Source organism: Agelaius tricolor, unplaced genomic scaffold, assembly GCF_023055355.1.
Source record: "Agelaius tricolor isolate 1412-34295 unplaced genomic scaffold, bAgeTri1.0.p SCAF_5, whole genome shotgun sequence".
Lineage (NCBI taxonomy): Eukaryota > Metazoa > Chordata > Aves > Passeriformes > Icteridae > Agelaius > Agelaius tricolor.
Window position 1 is genome coordinate 10,228,807 of NW_027269265.1, and position 14,131 is coordinate 10,242,937.

The following is a 14,131-nucleotide window of genomic DNA, read 5'->3' on the forward strand; positions in this document are numbered from 1 at the left end:
GCATCGAGTGAACAGTTTAGCAGTTTGAGAACTCCTGACTTGCCATTCTTTTCTTCCTTTCTTATCACTTGTCTAAGCCTTGTGGTGTTTGTGTCACTCACCTGAAGCAATCTGGCAATCAGCTAAATATTTAAGCAACTTATAGATCATGAACCATCAATGGAATTCTCAAGTTTTCTACCCATCAAATGGTGCTGTTTTCACCTGCCTTTGGAGAGGTGTCTGAATCTCTAGTACCTCAGAAACAGGTTGTGTTATTTAAAAATACTGACATAGAACACTTGGCATTAATGTAATTTTCTTTCAGAAAGAAATCACATGGAATAGAAACTTGTAATAAACATACTAAATATATGGTCAATATATTAACTTTGTGTTTAAGCATGCCTATCAATTTTAAAATAATCCTTTAAATATCATAGAAGTGCTAAAGTACCTTCTATGAAAACCCTGCACTAAAACAAAAATCTTTAACACAGCAACTAGAAAATATCAAAACTCAAATCATATTTATTTTCAGTTTTGTCTTCTTCATTATAAACCTACTTCACATCATAACCAGTACTTGCTGACAGGAAGAGATCCCAGATGAATGCCTTATACTTTAGAAAATATTCTGCATTTTCTACAGTACAGCACTAGCAGCAAATGCAGCAGGGATGTGTGTGGCAAATCCATAAAGCCAACCACAATGCAGAAAGTGAAAAGGATGCCAAAGTTCTTAAAAGTGCATGAATAAGCATGAAAGTTGTTTTAGTGGCATGGAGATGTCAGTTTCTTGTTCCCATGTAACTGTTTTTCCTTAAGTGAAGAGCATTACTTGAATGACCCAGAATAAAAAGGTAGAGTTAAATGCTGCTGTAACACAGCATTATCTCCTACATCTAAATCTAGGGGTGTGTATACTGCCATATATTACGGATTAATGGAAGAGGTGGTATATGATGCACAGTGAAATTCTGAAGCATCCATAAAAATAAAGTCAGCAGCAAGCTTCAAAAAATACAAGTCTTATTTATTCTCATATTAAAAAAATGAAATTAAAATTGAACATTTACGATGCTTGTTTACTTGTATTTTCTTACTTTGCTTTCCATTTTAACACCAACTGACAACCCAAGTTTTCTTGTTCAGTCTTAGACACTTATAAAAGTGTCTTATAAGTGTCACTTATCAAACCATCCAAAAGGGAAAGAAAAAAAAAAGCCAATAAACCCCCAACCAACCCAAACTCTCTTCTACCTTTCAAGAGAAGGGAGAAAGGGTTACTTGAAGAGTAGATCTGAGAGCACAAAGAGAATACAGTAAAAGGAAGTCCCCACTGAAACTGTAATATTTATCCCATTAGTTTACAGAAGTAACAAAAGGTTTCTGTTAGTCAGCTGTATGCAGCAACTGAATATTTTTAATTCTGACAGCTCCTTATTAAAAATAGAACAGCATGATTGGCAAAGGAGATTTCCAGCAGAACCTCCCCATTTTCCCCCAGCTACAGTCTGTTTCCCAGGACAAGCAGCCAATTAATTGAGCACTGCTGGCCAACACAATGTTTTCTGCTCCTTCATTTTCCACATAATTTCACCTCCAGTTTGAATCATGTCCCCAGTACATGGTGCCACTGCCCTAACAATTAACCAAACTGCAAGTGTTAAGATGGATCAGTTTATCACCAGCTCAGGCTGAAATTAGAGGGTGACCAGGCACTGAAAGTTTCTATATTCTGCACACAGGAAGTTGAAAATCTGCATGACCACAGTGCAGCAACATCATTCAGATGAATTTTCATACTTGCCTGTTTACGAGATCTCATTGCTGCCTCTTCTAATGTTTCAGCAGCTTCAAATTTGCCCTGTCGTCTGTAAAGTGCCCCAAGGTTCTTTAAAGTAGTTGTTACTGTTGGACTATTGAAAGAAAATAAAAATAGCTCTATGTTAAATATATACTCATACAGCAAATTCTTCTCAATTCACTAATAAAAGCTTAAATTAACAGTGTTTATCATATTTTGTAATAATTTATTCTGTCTTGAAATGCACTATACTGTACTTCATGTACACACAATAACCTGCTGACCCCTTTCAAAGCCTATCAATGTCTCTGTGACTAGCCAACATCCTGAAACTGGAATGCCAAAATCTTGTGCTCCTCAGCTGCCCCTCAAGGTGCAAATTTAGTTCTAGATGAGCATATCCAACTGAATAATTGTGCAGCTTCCAAAAAATAAATGCTTATTCATGCATAGACTATTAGAGAGACCACATGTAGCATGTGTTAGTCACAAAAGCAATTAACAGCTGCTTTCATCAGCTTTTACTTAACACCTATTTGCAGTTTCTGTGCATTCCAATTTGCTTGAACAACAAAAGCAAAAAATTGCCCATTTCATTAACAAGTCTCACAAAAAAGACATTTTTGTTTCAATGGCATAAAATTAGCTCAATCATATTATTTTTGAGTGAAGTTTTGCTCCACTAACAACAGAGAAAAGATCTTCTCATGCAGTAGAATGAACAAGTACATGAAAAACAAACCAAAAAAATGCATCGTATCCACAGAACTCAGGATGGAGAAAAAAGAGATTTCAACAGTACAAGGGCTCTGATTCTTGTTAAACATGAGCATTCAAATACTCAATAAACAAAAAATTCTCACTATCAATACTAGTTGCAGGTTTTTTCATACACTGCACCACCTACATGTTAAAAAAGGTGCAGTAATGGAACAAAATTAGAGCAAAAAAAAAACCAAACTTCACCAACTATAATCCAAGTTGAAATCCTCGTTTCTCTTCTTTCACTTTAAAGTATACATTGTCATATTCACACAACTACATTCTAGAAGATTTAGAAACTCAAGTAATGCTTAGTTGTGGCAGTTTAGCTTTGTTTTCTTGTGCCAGCAATGTAACTAAAGGTGCAGTTATTTGCAGGCTCATTTCTGGCCCTCTCCAGAGGCCCTGCAGGGACAGACGTGCCTGGGAGTGGAATAGAGGGAAAGGTGACCCATGCTGCCACCTGAAGGACTGCCAAGAACACAGCTGGGGCAATTTCATGTCACTGGATCTAAGCAGCCTCAGGACTTGAAAAGTGCTGCTGTATTCCTGAAAACCAGTCTAGGGCCTGGAATGTTTAATACTTTCATTTTTATAGTCCTAACCAAAGAGTTGCTTTGGTTCCATTCTTAGAAATGCTTTAATCTGAGACACTGAGTATTAATGAGTTGTTTGTCCTGTGAAGAAGTTACTCACCTATCAACTTTGCAAGCTTTGTACCAGCCACCATACTCTCCAAAAGATGTGCCATCTTTTTGCTTTCCCTAGAACAAAGGTACAGTTGAAAAAAATCTGATTTGCAACCTCAACAAAAATAAGCTCCAAAAAAGATTTATAACAATGGTCTTACTTTGCATTCTTCCCTCTCTTCTGCATGCATCCAGATAGGCTTATTTTCATCTGGTGAAACAAGAAAAGTATTTTACAGAAGAACAAAACTACAGGGTATTGATTGTTGGATTTTCACTACTCTGAAATGAAGCTGAGAACCAGGGAATTATACTATTGTTGCAAAAAAAACTTACTGTCCATACTACTAGCAGCAGATAAATAAAAGACACAGCTCTTTTACACTTTTACAATTCTGTCTCTTTTTCTTATCTGAACTTAGGAACAGTTACTTCTGAGAAGCTTTGAAGTAAGTATACACTGCCACCCATTTGTCAGGTGTCTAGTTCTGTGCTAGAAAACATGAATTTATTTCTTTTATCCTAACAACTACTTTGTCATCCACTAAGTGGTGCATATGCTACTGACATGGAATTCAGTGAAAATGCTTTTCTGGGATTTTTAGTTTATAAAATGTACATGACTTCACTGTACAGTGTAATTCTCAATTTAAAGGTGTTTTCCCCATTCTTTAAATATGTTAATGGAGAGCTTGCATTAACAATGTCTTTATTTATTTATGTCACTAACATCCTGCATTGACTTTTTCCTGTGACTGGAAAGTGAGGTACATTTTTCTGCATCTATAAACATACCAAAGTTGGGTTTAGTGGGGTGTAAGATAAATTAGGCTAGAAACAAAATCCATAAAACATAAACCCACTAAGTCTACCTCATGTTTTTGAAACAAAGGTTTGCTGCTGTATCTAAAAGCCTTCTTATGATGAATGTTACTTCCAACACATCTATCAGTTCACCTTTTAAGTCCACCTAAAGCAGACAATAATTTTAAAAAGGACACTTGATTTCTTGCAAATTTTATTCCATAACTACAAAAATAAAACATGAATTCAAATCTAGGGACTCAAGTTTCTTACCATCTACAGAGCCAAACTCCCGTTCATGAGCACGAGTAAGAATCTCTTTGTATAAAGTTTCCGCTTGCTTAAACTTGCCCTGTTTTAGATAGCAGGATGCCTAAAAACAAAATACCCCCCAAAAGGTATCAGCACATTGCTTTATTTGTCTTTACAAACAAGAAATACAATACATTGTGGATAGAAGTGCATTTCAATTCACGAGATTTTTGTCTCAGGTCTGCTTTGGGAAGGGCTTACCAGATTGTTCTTTGTTTTTGCAACATTTGGATCATCTGGTCCCAGCTTAGTTTGGTAGATTTCAAGTGCCCTCTGATAGTAATATTCAACCTCCTCGTATTTACCCTGGTTCTGGCATAGCAAAGCCAAGTTATTTAACTGCTTGGCAACATCAGGGTGATCTTTCCCCAGGACCTGGAAATGAAATACACTGTATTAAAACATTCTCTAATCATCACGTCAGGGTCTAGAAATAAATAATTCAGAAACATCCTGTTAGTTTTATTCCTCCTCAATTCAGCAAAAGCAAAAGCTGCATTTCAAAGATATGAAAATTACTCAATTATATTGCAAACTGAGAATGATGCATAACAATCCATAAGAGGAACAAAGTGAGTAGGAAAACAACATTATAGGGAAATTATTATTTATATAAACCAGAAGATGCAACCTCATGTACTAAAATAAATATCTACATAGAGAATAATCAACTTAAAAATTTTAGCTAAGTTTCATTTTTTAATTCCAATGCTCTTGTCAAATCAAAGATTATTTAGCTATCAAAGGGGAAGGAAAAAGCTAAAGAAGGTTTCTCACAAAATACAGAATTTAGCATATACCCAGAGTGCTCCAGCAATTCCGTAGCACTACTGGAATTTCCTACTGTTTTGAATTTCAGACACTCCTAACTACCAGGCATTGTTAACTCTGGGGTTTATCTGATAGACCTACCCAACCAAAGCACAAAAAAGTAGCATTTAACTTTGCCTTCTCCTTCCCAAAGTCCCTGTAGAGGCTGTGTGTTTGTCACTCCTACCTTTTCTCTGATTTCCAGAGCTCGCTTGCACAACGGTTCTGCTTCTTTGTACTTTCCCCGTTTACCATAGAGTACTGCAAGATTGTTAAGAGTTGCTGCCACCTGTTAACAGCACAGAAACATTAGGTGCACTGAAATCTGCTGATACAAATACTTGACAAATGAGCACATCTGCAAGGCATTGATGTTATTAAGTTTTCCATGCACAGGATAGACCTCTTGAAATTTGGAAGTGAAGAAATAATTATTATTAAATGCATATACACACAACAGAGGAAAGAAAAACCTAAATCATGAAGTAATTTTGCTTTCTTTGTGGAAATGCCATTTAGTGCACACATCTTCACATGTAATTCTCTTAGAAAGGTACCTCTCACATCTACACTTTGATCTGCCCTGCGTCCCACGGGCCACAAAAGTATCACATGAATTTTCCAAATGCTTGATTTACATTTCATTTACAAGCAGCAGTAAATGAAACCACAAGTGCCCCTTCAATCTGAGTATAATAAAGAGATTTGAGTAAGCAAAAATCTTTCTTCACAAATTGATTTCCCACAAAAAATCCAGGCAATCCAAAATCAAGTATGGGCAAATTCTTTGTGGTGAAACAGCACTGAATAGAATGTGGCCTCCTACCTGTACTGTTTAAAGACAAGTCAGGTCTTAAAACCTTTCCTGTTGAGTTTGACATTAGAATTAGTTGAAAAAAAGTTGAGTGAAACACAAAGTAAAATGATGATATTGCATGTATACAAACCGCTGGATGATCTTTGCCCAAAGTCTTTTCACGGATGGCCAAGGCATCATTCAGGAGATTTGCTGCATCTTTGTATTTGTTCTGGTCTCTGAATTGTAAAGAGATGTAATTAACACTGGGGATTCAGGAATGAAAAATCATAACAATTAAGCTGAGTTCACTACTGACCTAAAGATGCTACTATTAAAGAATAATTGAGAATATATTAATAAATTAGGAAGTAGAACCCTGAAGCCTGTAACTGTAAATAGTTTAGTAGTTGAGGACTATACTGAGCATGTACCACTTCTACACTGATGTCCAATTTCTATCTCTAGATGACCTTGAAGTGGGTAATCAAGACATGCCCCCTCAGTAGACAAAAAAAAAAGAAACCAAAAATCAAAACCAGCTTCATTCCCAAAGCAAAGGTATAGGCAAAAATACAACAACTTGTTCGACTTTTAAGTATAGGGAGACATACAAATATTTCAGGAACTTCTTGAGGGTTTTATTAATAATTTTAAAAAGGAAAATAGAACAGGGAAAAAATTCTAGTCTAAACATTAAAAGGTTGTAGCCAAATAACTAAGTATTTATTTCACTGGTATTTATCTATGTCAGTATACCAACCTGTACACCAAAGCAAGTATGTTCAACATAGTGGCAACATCAGGATGGTCATGACCTGAAGTCTTCTCCAGATCTTCCAGAGCTTGTTTACAGAGAGGTACAGCAACCTCATATCTACCTTGGGAAGCATACTGGATAACAAGGTTATGTAGGGTCCGTAACCTCGCTGGAATTTCATAGCCACCTTGTTGGGCAGCAGCTGCTGCACTGCTGTGCTGCTGTTGAACTGAAAGAAATCCACAAAATTTCAACTTGTGTAAAAGATGACTGTAAATAAAACATCTCACTTGAGTGTTCAGTGGCACAAAAAGAGACTCACTGAATTTTATGTCTTCAATACACAGAATTAGCATTAGAGCACAGGTCACAGCTGTCAGGCTGTCTTCAACAGTGACAGTGGAAGTATGACTGTTTTATTCCTCATATCCTGTCCAGTATTGTATTACTATTATTTTTACAGTTCTCATAGCTCAAAGGGCTAAATGTAATAAACTAATGAAGCAAGCAGGAAACTATTTTGGCTCAGCAAACCAGTCTCAAAATGATTTAACAATTTTGCACCTACAAATATTGCTGTTTTCATATGGCAAGGAACACTAACATACATAAGCTGAATATCTGCAGAAAAGCTTTTTCCTTTATTCTTCTTCTCTAAACATACTTTTTTTGTTTCCCTTTGTTTGCTATGCCAAGGAGCACTTAAGATTAGCACATAAAGGACTGAAACACCTTGGATGCCAGAAGCAACAGCTGCAAGACAAAAGGCCCTGAGTCAAAGTCAACCTTCAAGTTTTACTCACTAACCCTCAAGCTTCACCACTTATTTTCCAGTAGCTCCTAACCTTTGGTTGTTGCAACCCTTACTCTTCTATTGCCCCCAAAAACCCTTACTCTCCTACTGCCTCCTTTTCTCTTCACCTGACCAATTTCTGAGGTTTAGAATATTCTGTCTTGTTCATTTTCATTAAACTCTAAAGAACAAGTTTATCATTCTCTGAGCCTGACTTTATTCTCTCCTTTCTATTAAGGAAAAACCACTCTCACAGAAAGTGGAAGCCTTTTTATGACAGTGGAATCACACAAGTCCAAGCCTGTACCCAGGGTCACTGCCTGCCAAAGCACTGAAGAATTTCAGCATTTTTTGGAAGGTCAGAGAAATCACTGACATGTCAACTTTGTCTTTTGTAAAGTGAAATAAGGGAGCTTTGCCTCTCAACCTTCCAACTCCAAAATTCTAGGGAAGCAAGGATGAGCTAGGAAGGAGCTCATGATCAACACTGACCTGCTGCAAACCCTTCAAGCCTTCACTTCAGGGCTGGCTATGTTTAGCTTTACTGTGCTGACAAGAAGTCAGTGTACCTTGTATGCACAGCCATAAAGGAAACTTGAAACTGCTGATTGCAAAGGTGGGTCCCTTCAGACATTGTCCCTCAAGTCATTTGTCTGGTAAAAACCATTCTGCTCCCACCACATTGATGTTGTGGAGTCAATGCAGTATGTTCTGTATTAACAAACATGCAAAATACACATTCCACTAAGCACAGCTTACTTATCTACCAAGAGCTTTTTTCAATCACACTACCAAACATCTACCTCAAGTTCCACAGCATATCCCTCAGTCCTGAAGACAAACAATGCTTCCACAATTAATATTAAAACCAATGCAGACAACCTTGGCAAAGGACAAAAGACTATATGAAAAAGATTTCTTATTGAAACCTGCCACAAAAATCTCAAATCAGATCATTAAAAAGGTCATTAACAGAATCCACTATCTGGTCAGAATCTGCCTCAGTCATTTGCAACTAACCATTCTGAGGCCCCAAAGAAGGATAACAGGAGAAATTCTGAATGTAAACCAGTCTGAACTTTACAGCAGCTAGCAAACTCTAAAAAACCTAGGCCCCAGTTCTGTACTCTCATATTCACATAAATTCAATGTACAGAATTTATATCAATTATATCAACACACTCCAGCTGTGTTGCAGTAGACTGATGAAGCAAGCATTTTTGTAAAGTGCATCTTTATATTCTGCACTGCAGAAACACACCAGCAATGCAGTCAGAAGTGCACTTACTTCCTTGTCCTTGGTCATCTTCATCATTGGGAAATAGATCATCCAAAGGCTCTTTGGTGGAATCTGTATCTTTATCCTCCTACAGAACAAGCCCAAACCCAACAAATTAAATCTAAGGCATAAGAGGACAGGCCAGTTAACCAGCAATGTTAAAGGAAAACCCCACATTCAGAATTGACAAGAATAACATTTCTCACTGAAGTTTTATAAAGGTAGGTCTTATATTTTAATGTATTTACACACTCTGTCCCAAAACAATACAGGACACCTTCAGAAGGGCCAGGAATAGAAATGAGGTCTCCTAGATTTCAGTCTCAATTTAAGCACACAAGAACACATTTGCCATTCTCACAGAGGCACTAGGTCTCATGAAAGTACCCACTGAAGAGTAAGCACTGCTCAGTACAGAACTGTCCATGGTACCTTTCTTAGTCATAAACCCAGTTATAGCTGGGCAAGGGAGAGGAATTAGGAGACCTCAATTTCCGAGTACTCAACTTCTGTACAAATAATTAGACTTTGCAATTATAATCTGGAAGGTTCAAAAATCAAAAAACAAAACAAGAACACTAGAAAGGAAGTTCATTTCTTATAGTCTCCATCTGGAACCATATTAATTTCTACACAATCCATCAGTTTAAAATGATTTCAAGCATCCAAAGATCATTTCAAATATAAAATGATCACACAGATCATCCCTTAGTCCTGTTTCCTAAATGTTGAGCCTACACAATATAAACAGTTGAAGTTCTCAGAAAGGATGAGCTCAGTAAGGAGAAAACTCAGAGGCAGAACACATTTTTCTGGCTCTCCATTCAACACCTTTTTCCACAGATGAGAAAAAGCCAACTGCTGCTGGCATTCAAATTCAGTGATGGCAGAGCAAGGGCACTGTAAAACCAGCAAATTGATGGGACTACATATCAGATAAATGCTCATAATTTTAAGTGTTGATTCCAACCTCATACTGAGTCTATACAACTATTTCAAAGGCTAGAAACAGAGACTGTCCATATGGTTAGCAAAACTATAAAGATGCTTGGCTTACTTGGACTCTATTTGTTAATTAAACTTCAAATGATGGAGCTACTTAATTCATCTGCAGAGTACAGTCTGACAATACAGCACATCACAATCCCAATATTCCCTCCTCTGCCCCTTTTCTGAACAGGCTTCACTAGCAAATCCATCTAAAATACCAAGTCACGGAACAGCACTGAAAAATTCCAGGTGCAATTGACCAAAACAACTCTCACCACATACAATATTTTAAAAAGGATTAGTCAAGCAGTCAGTTAAGCATGACTAAATCACATCCATCTGCAACCATTTAAATTGCAGAAGTAATTAGTTATGAAAAACTGCAGTTTTCAAGACACCACTGAGAAGATCTGAACACACAAAATTAGATCCTTCTCTACAGTGCCACCTAACCTAAGGAAGCAAAATAAAATTATAAAATTAATGGCAAATAAATCAGAAGCCTCTTTAAGTTGCAAGTTCCTTCAGTAAATTAAAGTTGTGTCCATTTTCTCTCTGAATCTAAGAATATGTAACACAATGGGCTTGTATACATGCAGATGATCACAGTGTCTGGCAGATGGTCCTGAAAGGGGATTCAGTAACATCTTATCCTTGTGTAAATTCTCAACAGATACAAAAGCTATACAGTGATTTCACAAGACAAAAATTAAGTATTTTTCCTGCAGTCAAAATAAGCCAAGTCCTCTAGGCATGTAAAATGTCTCACAGCTGAGATTTCTCACTTATTTTTACTGCTAAGTTTATAGAAGTGAGATTTTTGCTTTGGTCCAGTTCTTCACATTTTAAAGCTACTAAATGAGTATTTATTGATTCCGTTCCTCATGTATTTTATTATCTGCAGACAGTAAAATATATACTCTCTTAAAATAAGAATGAGCTCTCAGAATCATTCTGCAAACTATGTGACACTAGTACAAGGTAGTATTTTAATGACAAATACATCTAAGGGACAAATAAAATGTATCTGTTATTTCTTGTTAAACAGGCAGATTACAACACACATAAATGTAAGGTGCTTTTACTATTTTACCATGGAGATACTTACTGATGGTGAAATATCATCATCATATTTTTTTAATTGATTCATGAATTCTAGATGTTTCTTTTCCTCCTCCAGCTGAGCCACAGACTGCTCACTCTTCTGCAGTTTCTGCTGTGTATTGGCCAGTTCATCCCGCAGCCACTGATTCTCCTGGCACAGCCGGCGAACCTGAGCCCGCAGTTTCTGCTTCTCTGATTCCACTGCATTTAAGTGATTTGACAAAGCCATCATTACCTGAAAAGCAGAATGTGTCACATGGCATGCTTCCCCTAGAATGCAGTCCTGTTCATAACATACAAGGCTTTCATTATTTAAACCTGTGTGAGCTGTGAAATCTGGTAAACATTCCTATTTCTCTTCATTTTAGATTTAGACTTATTTCTCTTGTCCTCTAAACCTTTTTACCATTTACAATGATTTGGGCTGGAAGGGGCCTCTGAGATCACCTCCTTCCAGGCCCCTGCCATGGGCAGGGACACCTTTCCACTAGATCAGGTTGCTCAAAGCCCCATCCAACCTGGCCTTGAACACTTCCAGGGAGAGGGCACATGTTCCCCTACCTCACCACCCTCACAGGGAAGAATTTCTTCCTAAATCCAGCCTAAACCTACTTTCTTTCAGTTTGAAGCCATTCTGCCTTGTCCCATCACTACATGACTTTTCAAAGTCCCTCTTCAGCTCTCTTGTAACCCCCTGAAAGGGGCTGTAAGATTTCCCTGCAGCCTTCTCTTCTCCACCTCTCTCAGCCTGTCTCCAGCCCCAGTTGTCATCCTGTGCCTCCTCTGGACTTGCTCCAACAGGTCCCTGTCCTTCCCTTGCTGGGGTCCCAACCTAGAGGAACTCTTTACTAAATAATTGTTTTCCATGATGCTATCAGAAGTTAAAATTGTTGCAGAATTTCCTGAACATTAAATATAATCTTAAAATACATTAAAATTTTGAACTAGATTACTGAACTGGAAATCTTTGTTCCACTAACATAAAATGGAGCAGTAATACATTCAACTTGCAGGATCACAAAGATAACCTAAGAACTAACACAGAGTTCTAATTTAGCACCTTCCACACAAAAAAGGGATTTGTATACATGCTTATAGCTCCTAAAGATGAACACCTCAGCATAATGGTAACACTTCAAAGGGATATTTGACTGAGATCTGCATGTGCAACTGAACACACAATTTATAGATGCATTTTATACTACTAACCATAAGCTGGAGTGTGCAGACTTTCAAACACAGTCACATTAAGGGCAAAAAATAGAACACCCATAAAAGCAGCTTACTTGGACTGGGGTTTTTTTTGCTGAGCAAAGTTAAATGAAAAGGGAGCTTATTAAGTGAAAGCCAAACACTACCAGCAGAAGATATTTTCCCTTCACTGTTTATGCAATCTCCCACTGACACATGTAGAACAGCTGGCAGCAGTCCCAGGATGCACACCTTGCCAGAATGGACCACTGGTGTGAGTACAAATCTTTCAGATCTGTTAGACATCCCCAAGTTACCAGTATTTCATCTCCTCAAGTTCATGGGTTTTTTTAAAACAAAGTAATCTTTAAGTGGTTTTCAACTAAGTATTTCATGTGAAACAGATGGTGATTTTAGCTGAAATTTCCAGTGTCAAAATATTCATTAAGCCTTTAGAAACTAATTTTTCCTATAGCAGTAAGGAAAACTCCAGGTATAATTTCTAAAACCAGTCTGAAACTCCAGACTTCAGCACCTATCTAATTACATATTAGAAATTGTTCTAACATTTTTAATTATTTGGTCAATTCAAACAGTGGCATTTATATAATGAGAAAGCATATTTAGGAAAATTGTGATAATAGGGTCAACGTATTCAAACACTGAAGAAGCTGCAATGGCAAACTAAAATATTTTGTTGTCTTACTCACTAGAATTAACTGAAAGAAAAGACTGATTATTTCTTTAGCAAAGTTAGCTTCATTTTCATGGAAATAACACATCAGCAGACCTACATGCATGCCACAAAAACCATCTATTTCCATATCTTAAATTTAAAAATTTTAAAAAAAATGCTACATTGTTACAACTCAAAGCATTCAGGAAGAGTAGCCTTATCAGGTCTGAGAGCAGCAGTTTGAAGTGTAATTGGCTCCCTAACAAAGGCAGCAAATGCAGACTTCTTGGCTCCTCACCACTACAGTTCACAAAGTACCATGGGAGGCAAACAAGGCAGAACATCTGCAACTGAGGCTCCTGATAGAGTAAAATTCAGAACTGGCTTCTCAGAGTCCTAATACTACACAGAAGTTACTCATTCACTTGCACATCTTCTACAAACAACCATTAAAGGTAACTCAACTATTGCAATTTGACTCCACATATCTTCTAGCATTTTCCTTCTATACAAGGCATCAAAGAATATACAATATATACACTAAGGCCTGACAGTTTGTCCAGGGCTTCTATGTTCCCCTGTCTGATAACCCACATTTCATTCTCTCAGCCTCAATTCACCATGATCCAATGCACACAACTTCCAGATCAGCACACAATAATAGCTCAGTCCAGAAGAGAAGTCTGAGCACAGTTACAGACCAACAGAGAGCCTATTAATGTAGAACTAACTCACTGGCATTTTCAACTCATTTGCAAACACTCTCCTATTTTACAGGGATGACTGTCATATCACATCATTTCAGGTTTTTGATTTAGTACAAAATATCATAAATATAGTCCTGACAACCCAATAAACATACAACTTTTCACTTATTTTCTGCAGATGGTATCTTCATCAACTAAGAGTCCATAGAAATTAGCTCAGTCCTCTCTTTAATGCATCAGTCAAAGTTGTTCAGATTCTGTACTCAAGTCTTAAACTTTAAAATGCTTTCAGTTTCAATTTTGGTTTAGTAAAATGTTCAATAAACATTAGAGATACTTAAGCTCTAAAAGCATAATGTGCTACTATAAAAAATCTGAGTCAAGGGAATATAAATATGAATTTAAGGCTACACCAAAGCTCAAAAGCTGGAGCAAATACATTCATTATATGTGTGGTTTTTTGAGACCTTTCTATGCCATCTTTTAGAGCTAAAATGCTACTGCTCAGTTCTTGAGCTGCTCCAACATTACCTGCCTGATGCCTGATGTGGAAAGTCTAAACAGAAAATGTTTAGACTGAATGCCAGTGATGTCAAGTGGAATATTACTGATGCCAAGTGGAGCCCAGTCATGAGTTTCAGTGCTTTAACACTAACCCCATAATTAGTT

General features: G+C 37.1%; 1 protein-coding gene across 10 annotated transcripts in view; it reads right to left on the reverse strand.

Moving 5' to 3' along the window:
* Positions 1 to 14,131, reverse strand: part of KLC1 (kinesin light chain 1) — a 45,525-nt gene that overhangs the window by 13,959 nt on the left and 17,435 nt on the right. For all 10 annotated transcript variants that reach the window (XM_071426343.1, XM_071426341.1, XM_071426339.1 and 7 more), the window contains exons 3-12: positions 10,893 to 11,123; positions 8,804 to 8,882; positions 6,726 to 6,951; positions 6,114 to 6,201; positions 5,354 to 5,455; positions 4,558 to 4,731; positions 4,318 to 4,417; positions 3,402 to 3,451; positions 3,248 to 3,315; positions 1,793 to 1,901 (exon numbers count right to left, since the gene is read on the reverse strand). In XM_071426343.1, coding sequence (XP_071282444.1) covers positions 1,793 to 1,901; positions 3,248 to 3,315; positions 3,402 to 3,451; positions 4,318 to 4,417; positions 4,558 to 4,731; positions 5,354 to 5,455; positions 6,114 to 6,201; positions 6,726 to 6,951; positions 8,804 to 8,882; positions 10,893 to 11,123 — 1,227 coding nt within the window. The remainder of the gene's footprint in view (positions 1 to 1,792; positions 1,902 to 3,247; positions 3,316 to 3,401; positions 3,452 to 4,317; positions 4,418 to 4,557; positions 4,732 to 5,353; positions 5,456 to 6,113; positions 6,202 to 6,725; positions 6,952 to 8,803; positions 8,883 to 10,892; positions 11,124 to 14,131) is intronic.